This window comes from Heterodontus francisci, chromosome 18 (genome assembly GCF_036365525.1).
Source record: "Heterodontus francisci isolate sHetFra1 chromosome 18, sHetFra1.hap1, whole genome shotgun sequence".
Classification (NCBI taxonomy): domain Eukaryota; kingdom Metazoa; phylum Chordata; class Chondrichthyes; order Heterodontiformes; family Heterodontidae; genus Heterodontus; species Heterodontus francisci.
The window spans coordinates 5,743,717-5,763,075 of NC_090388.1; the positions used below are offsets into that span (position 1 = coordinate 5,743,717).

The 19,359-nt window shown below is 44.2% G+C and overlaps 1 protein-coding gene across 7 annotated transcripts in view; it reads right to left on the reverse strand.

The window, feature by feature from the left end:
* mybpc1 (myosin binding protein C1) overlaps positions 1-19,359 on the reverse strand; it is a 133,596-nt gene that overhangs the window by 89,481 nt on the left and 24,756 nt on the right. For 2 of the 7 annotated variants that reach the window (XM_068050157.1, XM_068050159.1), the window contains exons 3-8: positions 16,775-16,840; positions 16,404-16,436; positions 12,420-12,485; positions 9,693-9,734; positions 1,787-1,828; positions 51-155 (exon numbers count right to left, since the gene is read on the reverse strand). In XM_068050157.1, the coding sequence (XP_067906258.1) occupies positions 51-155; positions 1,787-1,828; positions 9,693-9,734; positions 12,420-12,485; positions 16,404-16,436; positions 16,775-16,840 (354 nt within the window). The remainder of the gene's footprint in view (positions 1-50; positions 156-1,786; positions 1,829-9,692; positions 9,735-12,419; positions 12,486-16,403; positions 16,437-16,774; positions 16,841-19,359) is intronic. The other 5 variants (XM_068050161.1, XM_068050158.1, XM_068050162.1 and 2 more) reach the window with 5 other exon arrangements.

The following is a 19,359-nucleotide window of genomic DNA, read 5'->3' on the forward strand; positions in this document are numbered from 1 at the left end:
TCATGCATGGTTACCCACTGCTGGATTAATACCTAAAATTGTAAACTTACCAACGGTGACAGACCCAGTCTGAGGTTTCTCGATGAACAGAGTCGATCGTGCTGAATCGTCCAGTTTAGCGAGCTCCTCTGTAGCTGCTTCTCCACATGACCACACTGCTCAGCCATAAAGCAAACAAAAACACAGATTAAAAGCTGCTCTGTGCACAGGGATAATGCTGAAACACTCCTTTCTGCTTTTTTGTTTCCTTCTTTCCGAGCTCCTCAAACCATGGTGTTAAAACACAGGTTAGCTTCGGGATAGGACATGATTTCAATTTGTTGCATTCATGGTAATGTTGGTTATGGTTGTGATACTTACGGGAAGTGCTGTTCAAGGGAATCAGTTTGATAAAGGATTAAATCATGCTATGTGACGACACCCTGAATGGAATATAATGGTTCGATGTTCACACGACAACAATCATACATCAACTGTCAACATAGATATCGATGTATCCTTTCACCAAAAACAAAACAAGGGATTTTGTGTTGGCGGATGAACAATTTGTTTGTGCATCATTTAATGGCACATTGCTAAACGCTTCGACAAGAGAAATGGCAGCTGGGTTTGCGTGATGCTGCAGACTGTCAGGTCATTGAGACAGAGGTGATGATTCAGCGTGTTCATTGTCACAAGTCAAACAAACAATCGGATGTTGAAGGGTTAAGGAAGCAAGGGCAGATGGAGTTAAGATACAGAGCAGTCATGATCTAATTGAATGGTGGAACAGGCTGATTGGCTTCCTCCTGTTCCCATGATGAATGTTGGAGAGTCTTAAAATATAATCTAGCTAGCCAGAAGCTGTGGTTTGTGTTTCCAAAGTCTACATGTTTGTTTAAGTGCGTCGTACAACCACAAATGTGTCAATGCTGCAGCAGCACAGCTGGAAAGGGCAGTGGTACCTCACGCCTGAGTCTGGGTGCCCCTGCCATCTGTCATAGATAGAGTTGGTACAATTGGCATCACAGTGGCAACAAGGAGGTGGTGAAGGGGCAGGGGGACAGAGGGTGGGTGTGAAGGCGAATGGTGGCGCAGTGATAGAAGGAGACTTGACCTCTCGTCACATAAATGGTGGATTGGAGGATGTGTTAGAATAGTGTTTATGCTACTGGACTAGTGATCTAGAGACGAGTTCACATCCCACCATGGCAGCTGGGGGACTTAAACTCAGAGTCCACTTGCCAACCAATCAGCACTCTCTTCTCATACAATATAAATTTGTTGTTTCCCTTATATTGGTATTCTTGCGAATTGTCCTGATGAGTGCAAGACGGAAAGCTTCGACAAAATGTCTCTATTTTCAGCAATACTCAAGTTCTGTACTACTAACCGACTATAGGTGTAAAATATTAAGTGATCTTTAAATTCCAAAATTCAAAATGTAAAGGCCTTTGTTGACAATACTAGCCTATCCCTTTAAGACTGATGAAACAACAGCACCAGGTTTTTGCAGGGAATATTCAAGCTGGAATAGGGCAAGTCTCGGAGTGGAGTTGGGGAGAAGGGATTTTTGCTCCATGGAAGGGAAACAGTTGTCAGTGCCTCAGGATTGAGACTCACTGACCGATTCTGTCAGCATCACTGCAACCGAGAGTTGTCTACCATCTCCAGTTCCTCCAGCCTATTTCAACGGTAACATTACCACATTGAAAGCAAATTGAATTATTGAGAAATCTTGAATGCATCGACATGTACATTGGCAATATAGTGAAGTGTCGTGTCAGGTGGTTCATAGCTGACGTACCCGAATCTTTCCTGGCCATTGCAGAATCAGGAGGCTTTTCGTCTATTTTGGAAACAGATACTGGTCAAACCAAGGTTCACAGGAATAGACAGGAAGCTTCAGCATTAATATGGGTGAGAGGTAGGGTTGCCAACTCTGGGTTGGATGTTGTCTTGGAGATTTCATCACATGATCTTTCACCCCCCCCCCTCCCCACAACTGCCCCACTCCCTTGCACTCGTGCCATTGGCTGCCCGACATGTCCATCCTCGCGAAGCCCCCCCCCCGTCACCCCCCTTATCAAGTGTAAAGCGAACAGACTCTCTTACTTGATTGGATGATTCTTAACTCTCAGGCAAACAGCCAATTTTTCTTTGTCTCTGATACGTTGAACAACTAATAAGTGAAAGCGCTCAAAGAAAATATAAATGACATGCAATAATTTTTTTAATGGGGGCTATGATTTTTTTTCCCCTCCAGAGTGTTAGTTGAAGCAGTGTCCTGTAGACTCATTTTTAATTCCAGACTAATCCTGGAGAGTTGGCAACCCCAAGTTAGAAAGGAAAGTTTTGTTTAAATTTATGACCAATTACTTACCTTAGAACCAAAAGGAAACCTACTGAGCAATGCATAAAACATTTTTATTTCCATCCCTAATTTCTTTCCTATTTTTATTGCTCTGTCCCTCTGAAAGAACTGGGTTTGTATGGATCAAAGATAGCAATGTCCCAATGATACCTCACTCATTGTAGAGTTGTTCTTCTCACGGGAGCCAAGACACATTGTGACAGGGTCTATGGGGGGACACCAAGAAACCAGCAACAATCCTGTCCTCAACTATGGGAAGGTTCCTTCTGGTGGTTAACATATTAGCAACAAGACTCAACGTGCTGTTGACTCATCTGCCCACTGACGTGGCCCAGCAAGCCACTCAGTTGTGTTAACCCACTACAAACAATCCAGGGCAACTAGGGATGAGCAATAAATGCCAGCCTTGCCAGTGGTGCCCACATACTGAGAATTAATTAATAAAAGAATGACGCATATATACAGTACGGTAGAGAGGCTGTGGCTCAGTTGATAGCACTCTTGCCTCTGAGTCTGCCAGTCGTGATTTCAAGTCTCACTCCAGAGATTGGGCACAAAAATCAAGGTTGATACTCCAGACCAGTACTGAGGGAGGTGCCATCCTTCAGGTGAGATGGCAAACTGAGGCCCTGTCTGCCCTCTCAGGTGGACATAAAAGATCCCAAAGTGCTATTTCTAAGAAGAGCAGGGGAGTTCTCCCCAGTGTGCTGGTCAATATTTATCCCTCAATAAATATCACTGAAAACAGATTATCTGGTCATTATCACATTGCTGTTTGTGGGAGCTTGCTGTGCACAAATTGCTGCTGCATTTCCTACATTACAACAGTGACTACACTTCAAAAATACTTTATTCGCTGTAAAGCACTTTGAGGCACCTGGTGGTCGTGAAAGATGTTTTATAAATGCAAAACTTTCCTCCTTCATTTCTTTTATAACAGGAAACGAGTGACAGCATCAAAAATACAATGGACTAGATTCTCAGTGGGATAGAAATGTTATCAGTCCTTTCTCCCCAAAGCAGTTACATCCATGACAAAACAACTTCGAAATGATCCCAATCCCCAGTGATCTTGGACTGCTGGTAATGAATTGAAATCTGCATCAGTGGAACAATCATCATTTCTTCATACATCAAAAGTTTCCTAAATGAAGCAATGGAACAGCAGCTCTATTCCCACTTTCCCATCTCACAGAGAGAGGTATGGATGAGGGAGGCCATTCGCCCATCTAGCTCATTCTGCCATTGAAAATTACATTGCCCCATCAAAGTGTGTAACTGCCTCTTGAATGACTCCAGGGCTTTTGCCTCACTCAACCTATCCAGAAAGCATTCCAGTTAGTCATCACCATCTGCATGAAGAAATACTTCAGCCTTGAACTCATCTTCATACAGAACTGGCTCTGAATGAAGCCCGTTTAATCTTCCTCTGAAATGTCAGACCCTTCTCTTTTTGTGCACATCACCAGAGCTGTCTCTCGATTGGGACTGGGCTCCAAGGCATGGTCTAATACAGCATTCAGGATTGGCGACTGGCCATTTTTCTCCGAGCCATTCTGCGCTCCATCACTGCACTGGATATTCTCTGTCCCCTCAACCTCCAGGGTCAGCATTTGCCTTGCGGAAAAAGGATCGGTTTGGGCTCTGACATTTTACCAGACGATAGCACCTACTTAACCTGGATCTGTTCGAGGCCTCTGGCTGGCACTGCACCTCCCAAACCTGCGACCTCTGTCCCCTAGAAGAAAAAGGGCAGCAGGTGCATGGGAACACCAGCATTCTCAAGTTCCCCTCCAAGCCACACAGCATCCTGACTTGGAACTATATCACCGTTCCTTTACTGTCACTGGGTCAAAATCCTGGAACTCCCTTCCTAACAGCACTGTGGGTTTACCCGCACCACATGGACTGCAGCGGTTCAAGAAGGCAGCTCACCACCACCTTCTCAAGGGCAATTAGGGATGGGCAATAAATGCTGGCCTGGCCAGCGACGCCCACATCCCACAACCCTGTCAATCTCTACCGGTGCTATTCCTTTTATTTCTGATATAGAAGTGCCGGAACATCACCAATAAGGAAGTACAACCACCGGCAGTGCTGAGTACCTGTGATACTAACCTTAACCCTTCATTCACACCAGCAGACCCATTCTGCCCATCCTGCCCAATAATAAATGAGCTGAACATGCAATATAAAGAACGAATAAATATAAAGTTATCACACTAGGCTAGGAATCCTGCGTCGAGTAACTCACTTCCTGACTCCCCAAAACCTGTCCACCATCTACAAGGCACAAGTCAGGAGTGTGATTGAATACTCTCCACTTGCCTGGATGGGTGCAGCTCCAACAACACTCAAAAAGCTTGATACCATCCGGGACAAAGCAGCCCGCTTGATTGGCATCCCATCCACAAACATGCACTCCCTCCACCACCGATGCACTGAGCAACGCACCAAGGCTCCTTAGACAGCGCCTTCCAAACCTGCAACCTCTACCAACTAGAAGGAAAAGGGCAGCAGGTGCATGGGAACACCAGCATTCTCAAGTTCCCCTCCAAGTCACACACCATTCTGACTTGGAAGTATATCGCCGTTCCTTCACTGTCACTGGGTCAAAATCCTGGAACTCCCTTCCGAACAGCACTGTGGGTGTACCTACCCCACATGGACTGCAGCAGTTCAAGAGGCAGCTCACCACCACCTTCTCAAGGGCAATTAGGGATGGGCAATAAATGCTGGCCTAGCCAGCGGCACCCACATACCATGAAAGAATTAAAAAAAACACACACTACACAGTTCCAGCAGGTGCAGCATCAGACTGGATCTGAACAACACAAGCTGAAAACATAGCAGCGAGCATTCAAAGAAATAATAACAAGGAAATCCCAAGAAACAAGCCAAAACCTCTGAAGCTGTGAAGTTCTTCCCCTGATGTATATCTGGGACAACAGGTGATTATGATGGGAATAGTGTAGGAGTAGATCCAATGTATTAGCAGACTGCAACTGGATTGGAATTTCTAAACGAGTACTTTGCATCGGTATTCACCGAGGAGAGGGACATGACAGATGTTGAGGTTAGGAACAGATGTTTGATTACTCTAGGTCAAGTCGGCATAAGGAGGGAGGAAGTGTTGGGTATTCTAAAGGGCATTAAAGTGGACAAGTCCCCAGGTCCGGATGGGATCTATCCCAGGTTACTGAGGGAAGCGAGAGAGGAAATAGCTGGGGCCTTAACAGATATCTTTGCAGCATCCTTAAACACGGGTGAGGTCCCGGAGGACTGGAGAATTGCTAATGTTGTCCCCTTGTTTAAGAAGGGTAGCAGGGATAATCCAGGTAATTATAGACCGGTGAGCCTGACGTCAGTGGTAGGGAAGCTGCTGGAGAAGATACTGAGGGATAGGATCTATTCCCATTTGGAAGAAAATGGGCTTATCAGTGATAGGCAACATGGTTCTGTGCAGGGAAGGTCATGTCTTACCAACTTAACAGAATTCTTTGAGGAAGTGACAAAGTTGATTGATGAGGGAAGGGCTGTCGATGTCATATACATGGACTTCAGTAAGGCGTTTGATAAGGTTCCCCATGGCAGGCTGATGGAGAAAGTGAAGGCGCATGGGGTCCAAGGTGTACTAGCTAGATGGATAAAGAACTGGCTGGGCAACAGGAGACAGAGAGTAGCAGTAGAGGGGAGTTTCTCAAAATGGAGACGTGTGACCAGTGGTGTTCCACAGGGATCCGTGCTGGGACCACTGTTGTTTGTGATATACATTAATGATTTGGAGGAAAGTATAGGTGGACTGATTAGCAAGTTTGCAGACGACACTAAGATTGGTGGAGTAGCAGATAGTGAAGGGGACTGTCAGAGAATACAGCAGAATATAGATAGATTGGAGAGTTGGGCAGAGAAATGGCAGATGGAGTTCAATCAGGGCAAATGCGAGGTGATGCATTTTGGAAGATCCAATTCAAGAGTGAACTATACAGTAAATGGAAAAGTCCTGGGGAAAATTGATGTACAGAGAGATTTGGGTGTTCAGGTCCACTGTTCCCTGAAGGTGGCAACGCAGGTCAATAGAGTGGTCAAGAAGGCATACGGCATGCTTTCCTTCATTGGACGGGGTATTGAGTACAAGAGTTGGCAGGTCATGTTACAGTTGTATAGGACTTTGGTTCGGCCACATTTGGAATACTGCGTGCAGTTCTGGTTGCCACATTACCAAAAGGATGTGGATGCTTTGGAGAGGGTGCAGAGGAGGTTCACCAGGATGTTGCCTGGTATGGAGGGTGCTAGCTATGAAGAGAGGTTGAGTAGATTAGGATTATTTTCATTAGAAAGACGGAGGTTGAGGGGGGACCTGATTGAGGTGTACAAAATCATGAGAGGTATAGACAGGGTGGGTAGCAAGAGGCTTTTTCCCAGAGTGGGGGATTCAATTACTAGAGGACACGAGTTCAAAGTGAAAGGGGAAAAGTTTAGGGGGGATATGCGTGGAAAGTTCTTTACGCAGAGGGTGGTGGGTGCCTGGAACGCGTTGCCAGCGGAGGTGGTAGATGCGGGCACGATGGCGTCTTTTAAGATGTATCTAGACAGATACATGAATGGGCAGTAAGAAAAGAGATACAGAACCTTAGAAAATAGGCGACATGTTTAGATAGAGGATCTAGATCGGCGCAGTCTTGGAGGGCCGAAGGGCCTGTTCCTGTGCTGTAATTTTCTTTGTTCTTTGTTCTTTGTTCTTCGTAAAGGGGAGCAATTTGCAAAGCATTTGCCAGTTTCTAAATCCACATACAATATATGACGCAAACTGTGGCGTGGTTGGTAGCACTGTCGCCAGGTCAGAGGATCATGTGTTCAAGTCCCCACTCCAGAGGAGTGCTGCACTGTCAGAGGTGCCGTCTTTCAGATGAGACATTAAACTAAGGCCCTGTCTGCCCTCTCAGGTCAATGTAAAAGATCCCATGGCACTATCGGAAGAAGAGCAGGGGAGTTCTCCCTGGCCAACATTTATCCCTCAACCAACACCACTAACAAAAGATTATCTGGATCTTTTTTTCATTGCTGTTATGGGAGCTTGCTGTGCACAAATTGCTCGACGCGTGTCTTAGATTACAACAGTGATTACACTTCTAAAGTACTTCATTGGCTGTGAAGGGCTTTGGAATGTCCTGAGGTCATGAAAAATGTGATATAAATGAAATGTATCAGACCTACACTGGCAATGAATCTCCATGTGCAGTAGAATAAAGAACTTCACAGGGGTATCATGTTTCCAGGCTCTGATGCCTCGCTCCTGTATTTAAAATGTTGTTGTTGACAAGTTTCTGGGATGTAAACCTCACTGCTAATCAGAGCCAGTCTGATGAGTTTGTCCACTCTCTCTTAGGGCTTGTGTGACACTTTTAGATTGTGGTAGAATCCTGTCTGGATCAGCAACACCATACAAACATAGGAACATATGAATTAGGAGCAGGAGTAGGCCACTCGGCCCCTCGAGCCTGCTCCGCCATTCAATAAGAACATGGTTGATCTGATTGTAACTTCAACTCCACATTCCCGTCTATCCCCAATAACCTTTCACCCCCTTCCTTATCAAGAATCTATCGACCTCAGCCTTAAAAATATTCAAAGACTCTGCTTCCACCATCTTTTGAGGAGAGAATTCCAAAGACTCACGACCCTCTGAGAGAAAAAAGTTCTCCTTGTCTCTCTCTTAAATGTGCGACCCTTTAATTTTAAACAGTGACCCCCTCGTTCTAGATTCTCCCACAAGGGGAAACATCCTTTCCACATCCACCCTGTCAAGACCCCTCAGGATCTTATATGTTTCAATCAGGTCGCTTCTTACTCTTCTAAATTCCAGTGGATACAAGCCTAGCCTGTCCAATCTTTCCTCATAAGACAATCCACCCATTCCAGGTATTAGTCTAGAAAACCTTCTCTAAACTGCTTCCAATGCATTTACATCCTTCCTTAAATAAGGAGACCAATACTGTACACAGTACTCCAGGTGTGAGTATAAAATAGCTTTGAACTGTTTGGTACCAATCTGACCGCAGGATTTCTGCTAACTTTTAGGTGTTTAAATTGCAACTTCAGTGTCGACACAAAGCTCTTTCTACTTCTGGCTCATATTGGTTCTAAAGTTGCAGTCACATCCTGCCTGAGGCCCTGATTTGACTGCAAAGAGAAGTGGTGTGAGACTGATGGAACAGTCACCCTCCCTTGGAGGCCGTGATTGGGTTTTAAACCCAGTTAGAGCTAGTTTAACTGTATTATCATGCCACACTGCTGCCTACAATCTCTGAACACCCTGGAAGAGCAGCTTGGTGTATGTGAAGAAGCTCACATTGTGCCTGGGAAGAGTTTCAAGCTGACACAGGGGTGGGCAAAGTAAATGGGGAATTGCCTGATTGGACACAATAGTGTGAATGCAAAATGGGAGGCTGGCTTGTTTTGGTGTACAATCTGCACATGTAAGTGTGCGTTTGTACAATGCGTGTGCGAGAGAGTGTGAGGGAGAGTGTGAGAGTGTTAGAGGGAGTGTAGGAAGAGAGGAGAGTGTGTTAGAGTGTAGAAGAGAGACAGAGTTTGTGCAAGAGTGAGTGTGAGTGTAAGTGTGCAAGTGAGTGTGAGAGTGTGAGTGATTAGTGTGGAAGTGTGTGAGTGTAAGTGTCTGTGAGAGTGTGAGCGAGTGTGTGAGTGTGAGTATATATGGGAGTGTGTTATATATGGGAGTTTGAGTATATTGTGTATATACAAGAGTGCATGTGTATAATATAAGAGTGAAAACTCATTACCTGCACATTACAAATAATTAGACGATCATTCTTCATCTGAATTACATTTATTAGACAACTTCTTCTGTGAAATTTACTTTTTCTGCCTTTGTAGATTTATTGTTTATCCTGACAGTCCCTCCCTATCCTGTCATGTCCCTTCCTGTCACATCGTATCCTGTTACCCACACCAGTTCCTAGAAATCACCTTTTTATTTCCAACCTGGGGTGCTGTAACAGTTCGCTTGCAACAAGTAGGCAGTGATGGGGTTGGAAAATGGTTGCAGGGCCCAGCCAACAGGCACTGTTAACCCTACATTATAGCACAGGTTAGTTCTGTACTTGCTGATTGGCTATAGCATTTACTGAGCACTGCCAATGGAGGGCCCATTACTTTGGAGCTTAAAAGAAAAACGAGAGAAAATAAAGTTTGTTTTTCAGGTCTAAGTTATATGGCAGTTTTCTCTTTAAAATCTGCTGCTTTTTGCTTATCTAATCTATTCCAAAACATCACCCTGTTACAGAACAAGGATTTGAACCCTGACAACAATACTTACCCTGGCTGTCATTAGGCAGTTGGATAGCAGGAACTTCTTCTGCTAAAAGAAAAAAATTATCATGGGGGAAAACACATCAGTTTAATATGGTCACTGATTTAAGATTAAAGAGAGTATCTTTTAAATGGACAAGCCCTTTAAGTAATTTACTTATTATCATCTAATAACTCACTATCGGACATTCCATAAGCATTACCTGGGTGGGGAGTGGTTGCTGGAACTTCTGGCTCTTTCTCTGTAAACGTACAGTGCGCAAGATACAGCAACAATTGAAAAAAACTTCTGAACAATGTACAAACATAGACACAAAACAGGCAACACACGTGGAGCACGGAAACAGAAAATGACAGTGATGGACACAGAACACATTCAATTACTTTTTTTTTTCTAATGTAGAGATTACATGAGGTGCTATTGGTTCAACACTTAGCTCACACCATGAATCTACCAATCAAAATCAAGCCAAGTCACAATCGAAAATTTGTACTGCCTCCCTCCTTTTCTTATTTCAATAGTAAGATAATAAGATGGTGGATCCAAATACCTACTAATGGGGCATTTGCTCCTCACTTCATGTTTCTGTTATCCCGACAACCTTCAGACACCAAGTGGGGAGTTTTTCCGCTCCTGTGGAGGTGGGTTTGGAGAAGAAGGGAGCTGGGAAAATAGCGGAAAACCCTGTCAGGATGGCTTCCCGATGTGATCCCACCTCCAGACGAGTTTCCTAGGGGGGGGGGGCGGCCTGCTACTGGAATCGGTGAACAACTTGACGGAGGCAGGCAGGCATTCAACACAATTAAGGCCTCAATCAGGGGCCATTTTCTGACATTAATGGAACTTTCCTGGCATCCCATGGCAACTCCCCCACCACCACCACCACCACCACCACCACCCCCAGCTGTGTTGGGAGCCCAGCAAAGCTTTGGAGGTGGCCTCTCAGTGGGAGGTCAAAGGGCCATCGGAGGCTGGACAAAATGCTATCAGGGACCCGAAAGGCACAAAAGAGGTCCAATTGCGGTCACCGGCATTCTTATGAAGGAGTTTCCCCTCCACTTTGAGGCCCTTCAAAGTTCTGGCCCTTGTTTTTTTAAACTGACTTTGGAGCCTGTCATGAGTGCCTCCATTTTGAGGTGTTCCCAGTTCTTCTTTTTCTTCAGCAGCGCTCACTTCTCCTGGTGGGACTGGTGGCTGGACATTCCTTCGGGTCCTCCCATTGGTCCTCCGACTTCTCTGTTCTGCCTGTCGCTGTTAATCGGATGGAGAATGCGGAGGTGGCCCATTAGTGGGTCGCCTCCCATAAACTTGCACCGGTGAGTGCACTGTCGAGAGTTGCAGGCTGGTGACCCATAAATGGTCCCAATATCAGATGCTGGCAGGAAAATTCAACGGTAACACTCCCAATCTGCACCTCTGTAAAAGAGCCAACTTCTATCTGACGAGTGTAGCCAACCATAAATTGTGATCCAATATTCCCCCAAAGGTCTATTTTACAGCTCCCACAACTATAACCATGCCCAATTCATGTGGATTCTACGCACCAGCATGGACTGTTTGGGCCGAATGGCTTGTTTCGGTACTGGATATTCTATGTGATAGTTTAAACACGCCTCCATATTGAAAGAGATTTTGATTTTCCCATTTCTAGCTGACTATATTGTGAGGGGTCCAATCTAATTTATATTTATGTCTGTGTTCTAGCATCATGCCTTGTGGTCTGTGAGTGAGGAATCTTAATTCCACCCCCACCCCTCCGTTACTAAGTATAACGTGTTCTTAGACTATTCATTGCGAGACTATTGTACTGTAACTGACAGCAATATCCATCTGTTCTGTCAATCATTGGGAAAGTGCAGCTGTACGCCAGAGATAAATTTATCACCAGAACATTCGATGCGGTGAAGATAATAACCAACAGATTCCCAACTCTTCTACATGGAGGTTGGTTTACTTTCCATGACAGAACTCAAGTTCTCCAATTCTTCAGTGTCCTTCCAATCTGTACTGGCTCAGGGTCTAATCATGCCCCAGACTGGCAGCTTTCACCAATTACTGAGATACTTTCATGGCAACTCTGCTGCTTCCTCTGATTCGATTTCCCTCAGAAGAAGACACCTTCAGCAACATGTCCACTCTCCTCAGTGTGCGATCCAGCTGCAGATCATCGAGCTTTTTCCTCCTTGTCGTCTAGCAGGTGGTCCTCGGAGAACTTATGGAGTTCCCTAATCACCTGACTGACAACATACAACATAATTCTCTCACCCTTCCCTTGTGCAAGTTTATGAGATTCCACCAGGAGAAGGCCAATGATACACCGGTTTAACGTATTTTAGCTTTTATACAAATTATTTCTACTTATTGGTCCCTATCAGTCACTTTTAGCCAAGTGTTAAGTCAAGGATCAGAGATGCAGATACCAATCGGGTAATAAACCCCCATTGTGTTTCTGAACAGGGTATAAATTTATCACACCTTCTGATCAAATGGGTAAACCTGTTATTATCTTGTAAAGGGTATCGAGGGTTAGGGTTCAACCCAGCAAATAAATACTTCAATCCTCTAGAAATAAACTGCTAATGATATGACAAACAAATTCAATACTACAGTGAAAGTAGGGAGCTAACCGTCATCTCTGCTGAAAGTTAATCACACAGTGGTTATTGGTTAATTTATAACGTCAATCAGGAATGTAACTCACACATACAGACACAAAACAAGCAGTCGTCTAACCTCCTGTTGGTGATGATGTTGCTTTTGCTGATTGATCTTCATCTTTTTCAGCTACAGGACCATGTTCTGAAGACATTGAGAAGCCTTTGGAAAGTTAACGTGACACAACATACACAGGGACACACATACAGATAGATACATGCATACACATATACATACGTACAGATAAACATGCAGCAACAGGCAGTGTTTGTAACAGTTGAAATGCAAAAAGGAAGACACTCAAGGGCAGTTTTCCTGGAGACAAGATTAAACTATCATTCAATTCCAAAACTATGCATTGCCTTGGGGTGAATTAACACTGGGGCCTGTTCCTGTGGTTTTAGGCCAGGGTGGCACAGTGGTTAGCACTGCAGCCTCACAGCTCCAGCGACCCGGGTTCGGTTCTGGGTACTGCCTGTGCGGAGTTTGCAAGTTCTCCTTGTGACCGTGTGGGTTTCCTCCGGGTGCTCTGGTTTCCTCCCACATGCCAAAGACTTGTGGGTTGAAAGGTAAATTGGCCATTGTAAATTGCCCCTAGTGTAGGTAGGTGGTATGAGAATTGAGGGAAGTTGGGGATGTGGGAGGGAAATTGGATTAATGTAGGATTAGAATAAGTGGGTGGTTGATGGTCAGCACGGACTCATTGGGCTGAAGGGCCTGTTTCAGTGTTGTATCTCTCTATGACTATGTCTTAGCTAAATATAGACACCCCCCTGCAAAATGTACATTAAGGGGGAGGTGGTGGCGTACTGCTAATGTCACTGATCTGGTAATTTAGAGGCACAGATTAATGCCATGGGGATATGAGTCCTAATGGCAGCTGGTGGAATTTAAATTCAATTAACTAATAAGTTAATTTAATTAATCAAAAAAGAAATCTGGAATTGATAACTAGTCTCAGTCAGAATGCCATGAAACTATCATCAATTGTCATAAAAACCCATCTAGTTCACTAATGTCCTTTAGGGAAGGAAATCTGCCATCCTTACCTGGTCTGGCCTACATGTGACTCCAGACCCACAACAATGTGACTGACTCTTAACTGCCCTCTGAAATGGTCTAGCAAGCCACTCAGTTGTGAAGGTCAATTAGGGATGCGCAACAAATGCTGGTCTTGTCAGTGACACCCACATCCCATGAAAGAATTAAAAAAAACAGAAAAACCGCACAAAACCATTGGATCAGTTTAATTCAAGTGCGGCATATTGTGATAAGATCTGCTTTATCATTAATGCAGTTTATAGACCAATTTCTTCACGCATTTTACTACATTTCGTGTTTTAATGGATCGGGGAGAATTGTTCGGTGGTGGGGGAGTGGCTGCGATTAATTCCCGAATGTTAATGGTGTCCAGAGCCCAAGAAAGCTTAATCCGGCTCTGAAATTGCCCATTCTAATTTCTGAGAGTTCACTGCCGTGTGACTGTACACACTCACAAATAACTCCTTTACATGCAAGCTGAAACAGAGCGAATGTATCCTCGCTAGGGTACCGACATCCATAAGTTCCCCACCCAACTCATGGTTTCTCTACACTGCCATATACTTTCCCAAGATGGGTAAAAGCCCAACTCTTTGATCCTGGTCCAGCCCAGTACACTAATATCCTTGCTCCTCAATGGTGGCATATCCATGCAGAGATTTCACTGACAGACTCAGGTATGGGAGGATAAATCTCGGTCTCCACCACACGGTGCTAATCTGGTGGAATGGATCATTATTGACCCCGCCTGATTGTCATCCTTTCTGATTTCAATTGGGCAGGTTCTGGAACAGATTGGAAACCCACTCAACCAGATTAATAAATCCTGCAGCGAAGCAGCAACATTTACCCTTGGTGGACAGGCTTAAATAGCAGTGATGCTTACCCACACTCCTTAGCAGAAAGGAAAGTGCTCCACAGTGCAATATTGGGCACTTCAATAGGCCTGGCTTGTTTCAGAAAACACAATCGCCCAACTCTTGCTGGAGTGGGGCATCGTGTGGCATAGATCATTAGTCAGACTTTCTCCCTCACCCTTCAGCTCGAAAAGGTTTTGTGTTGTTAGTTGCTGGAAGTGTGAGCTGCTAACATCACGGCCAGTGTAACAGGGCATCTGGGACCTCAATGAATAATGGCACCAACAATCTATCTCCTTAACCAATGAAATTGAAAGATTGAGAAAGAAACAAGAACAACACGGAAGGAGATGGGATGGAATAGAATCAAATCAGATACAGAAAGTGAAATAAAGAGAGGGAGAGAAAAATTGGATTAAGAGAGAAAAAAAGAGACACAAAGGAAATGTAGGGAAAAAAAGATAAAACATTTAAAATGTTAAAAATCTGTAAAAACAAGCAAGGAATGAGACTCCACAGTTTCAGTTGTTCCCTTTCTGGCCTGGACAGGTTGCCTGGGGCATTGCAGGAACAGAAATCTCCTCATTAACAGGGTCCTTACGCTGTTAAGTGGCAGCCCTAACTTTCTGTGGTGTGTTTAATGGGTAATGAAACTGATGGGGAGGTTGAGGGTGAGCTCCTGTTTTCATGAGGTTAAGGTGGAGCAGCACAATTCACAGGAAATCTCTCCCTCACCACAAGCTACTGGGCGATTTATGTATTAATAACACCGAGCACCGTTAAACTCACAGTGATTTTCCCAGCAGATTCAATACCAACATCCAACAACATTAACATACAGACCAATCACAAACTAATGTTCTTGGCCTGGACACAGGAAAGTCTTCAATGCTCATCAATAGCCGACAGCAAAAGGCCATTTTAGCAAAGCAGTAGCTGAAGGTCATTTGTTGCCAATCCCAGGGGAATTCAGCTGCTGGTCAATTGATGCACATTTCTGGAAGGAGCATTTCACAGCTCCTGCAATTTACATAGCTACATTTAGGTGTCAAATGTGCCTTAATTCAAAATTGGATGTTTCCATGATGGAGGAGTTATGTCAAAGAGTTACCCGGAGCCTGAGATACTCCAAGTTCATTCATGTTACCAGTTTGGAGTCATTATGAAGTGATTTCTGCCTCGCAGCAATGTTAAATCTGTGTCGTGTAAATCTGGAATGGAGGACAAACCTGGCTCAGGATTGATTCCACCAGGAACTTTCCAAGGAGTCTCACTCATTTTTCCTTGGGCCACGGGTCAGGCCCTGATTCTGGGTTTAATCTGCAATTATGGTATGACTGGAGCACGGATGGGGATTGAAACTTCTTCACAAGGGGTTCGATTGTAGCCATTAGCTGGTCATCTGTCTGGGCAGATCATTTGCCCGCTAAAGAACCTGTCTGATTTCCATCCCTTCAGGAGTGGTTCTAAAGCCTGCGACTGATCCCTGCCCAGCAGCTACAAACAGAAATCTGCCCCCAATGAGTCTCGAATTGTAATAGAAATGTGACCTTAGTATGAAGGAACTAGGCTGGTCCTTGAATCTTGAGCCGGAAAATGATCATTTTAACTAAACCCGATGTGGGGAAATCTGTCCTACCATTTCTGCTCTGCAGATATTATCTCCTCCTCCATCATTTCACACATGCTTTTTGATTCCTGGGGCTTGATCTTAACTGACTCAAAACCCGTTCACTTAAACAGAGTTTAAAATCAGGCCCCAGCTGGTCTTTGACTTGCAACATGAAGTCAAAACCAGGGCATGTCAAACTGCAAACCTTAGATTAACCTGGTGAGAAAAATAAATCAGATGCATAGTTAGACACAACAAAAGGTGAACTGTGCAATCAGTGCAGTTAGTGTCCTTTCACTTGGTTTGCACAAAAGGGCTGATTTCCACAGTTTCAACATCTGATGAATACTGTGAGGTGCAAAGACACATTAGATGGGCAAGCGAAGGAGAGACAGAAAAATACTACATTATCCATCGAGGAAAGTGACTCCAGTTAGTTAAAAGGTTCTCAAAGGAGTGGCACACAGCAAGATATCCTACACTAGTCCAACTGTGCTCTACAGTAGGTTAATTGGTTCAGTACGTATACCATTGGAACAGTATTGCACTAACCTGCACCGTTTGCTGAGACATCCTCCTTTTGTTCTGAAAACAAATTAGGCGCCAAACGTAATTATTCTATCATCTGATAAAACCCGTATATATTCAGAGCAGCATGTGCGGATTGTATTAAATACGCATTTCTAAAATGAATACAACCTACAATCTCCAGAGACACAGAAAGAGCATAAAAGATCATTTCGGCCCAACTAGTTCAAACTCAGAACATATAGCTCTCCACTGAGATCACCCAGGTGATTTCCTCACCAAATTCCTGCCCAACACCCTCTTAAAATCCATGATGTTATCAGCCTAAACCATGGTCCCTAAGGTAAGTAGAACTCTCAGTGAGGAGGTTTAATTGGGTTCAATGTTTCACTAACCTGCTGGTGCTGCTGCTGGTGCTGTTGCTGGTGGGTTTGCTTGATTTGCTGCTGTCCCTTTTCCCTCTGCAAGAAGAAAAATTAAAACAACACATCCATTGGTTTTCCTGGAAAGGCCAAAGTTCACTGGTATAGGGCTGCATAGGAATAAATTATCCGACCCTAGAGTAATTTTGTTCTTATTCATTCTTGTGCATGTCACTGACAAGGCCAGTATTTATTGCCCATCTCTAGCTGTCCTAAGAATTTAGTGGTGGGCTTTCTTCTTGAATTGAGTGCTTTGATATAACTGTGTCCAGTTCAGGGCCCCGCACCTTAAACAGGTTTGCAGTGCAGATTCACCAATGTTACCACAGCGCCAAGGGTTATACTATGATGAGCAATTGCATAACCTAGGTATGTAGTCCCTAGAGTATGGAAGGTTAAGGGGTGATTTAATTGTGATTTTTAGGATTTTGAAAGGAATTGATAGGTCAGATAGAGAGAACATTTTTATGCTGGTTGGCATAAAATAAAATCAGAGCTGGGCCATTCAGGAGAGAAGTTAGGAAACACTTCTTCATCAAAGGGTGGCAGAGTGAAGGGGTGGTAGAGACAGGAACACTCACGACATTCAAGAAATATTTAGATGAGCACTTGAAACGCCGTAACATACAAGGCTACGGGCCAAGTGCGGGGAAATGGGATTAGTTAGGACGGGTGCTTGATGGTCAGCGCAGGTGCGTTGGGCCGAGGGGCCTGTTTGTGTGCTGTAAAATTCTATGACTCTAAGTGTGGAACTCTCTCCCACAAAAAGCAATAGATGCTAGCTCAATTAATAACAAGCTGAAGGGGTGAATAGCCTACTCCTGTTCCTATTTTCCTAACTGAATGGCTTGCGAGGCCACTTCAAAGGGCAGTTAAGAGTCATTTTCATAGTGTCAGACTAGAGTCATGTGTCGTTCCAGTCTAGGTTAAGAATAGTAGGTTCACTTCCTTGAAGGATATTTTAATGAACCATTTGGAATCTTACAGCAACCTGACAACTGCTGCCCTAGTGCTTGCAGTCCATTAACAGTCATAAAAATACCTCCTGTGTGCATTGTTGGTTAGAGTACAAACAGCCGTCAATATCCATTGACACTGTTGAAGTATGGTGTTAGATCAAAAATATATCAATGGCGAACTGGGCAAAGCAGACTCTGCTCAGCAATATTTGAAATGCAACACTATGGGAATGAGCTCTGGCCTTGGTTGGAGGGTCCCTGGGAGCACTGATGTTGCAGTGTGGAAATTGCGATCAGTGCTGTTCTAGTTTTAACGACTGCAGATTATGTGAGCACTTAAAACACATGTACAAGGACAGTCAATTATAAATCACACCCCCATTGGTGTCGGCAGTACATTCCTCTTTACTGGTGTCACACTGATATTTTTAAACAGTCCCCATGTTGCTGTCCCTCATGCATTCATACATACACAGTCTGGGTGACAAGGCAGGGCTGACTTTACATAATCGCACTCCCAGTGCAGTCCAGGAAAATCAGGGGAAAAGGATGTTTAGATCCAGGTACATTGATCATTAAAATGACATGAACAAGTCCAGAAAATAATCAAAAAGGATAATGGAGTGCTGGTCTTCATATCCAGAGGACTGGAATATCTGGAGTTACTGTGAGCAGTTCTGGGCACCCTGCCTTAGGAAGGATATATTGACTATGCAAGGAGTGCAGTGTAGATTTACCAGGATGATACCTGGGCTCCAAGGGTTAAATTACGACAAGAGATTACAGACAACGAAGATTGTCTGCCCTGGAATTAAGAAGATTAAGGGGCTAACTGATCAAATTTTTCATGATATTAAGGGAAACTGATAGAGTAGATAGAAAGAAATTATTTCTGCTGGTTGGGGAGTCTGAGACTAGGGATCATAATTTAAAAATTAGAACCAGACCTTTTGGGAGTGAAGTTAGGAATCATTTCTTCATGCAAAGGCTGGTAGAAGTTTGGAAATCTCTTTTGCAAACAGCAATTGACGTTAGATTGATAATTTAAAATCTGAGATTGATAACTTTTTGTTATCCCAAAGTATGAAGGGATATGCAGCAAAGATGGGTATACAGAGTTAGGTCACAGATCAACCATGATCTCATTGAATGGGGGAACCAGGCTCAAGGGGCTGAATGGCCTCTTCCTGTTCTTATGGTCCCTGGAGGAAAATCTATGTTGGAAACATGATTTCCAAAAAACTGCCAAAGTTTGGTTTCGACCAGTTATGGAATGAAACTCTACTCTTCTCTGCTACTTGTGAACCTCACATGTGATCCACTTCTCCCACTCAACCTTTGGTCTTCACTTTGAGTCTCCTCCCTTTTCTGTCATTCCATTAGAGGCTGATCTGTAGTTTAACTCCATTTTGGTGTCAGCCATGGTGCAGTGGTAGCCCTCTTGGCTCTGAGTCAGAAGGTTCTGGGTTCAAGAGAATTGAACACATAATCTAGGCTGGCATTTCCAGCACTGTCCTGAGGGAGTGCTGGAATAACAGAGGTGCTATCTTTCAGATGAGGCATTAAACCAAGACCCCATCCACCCACTCAGGCGGACAT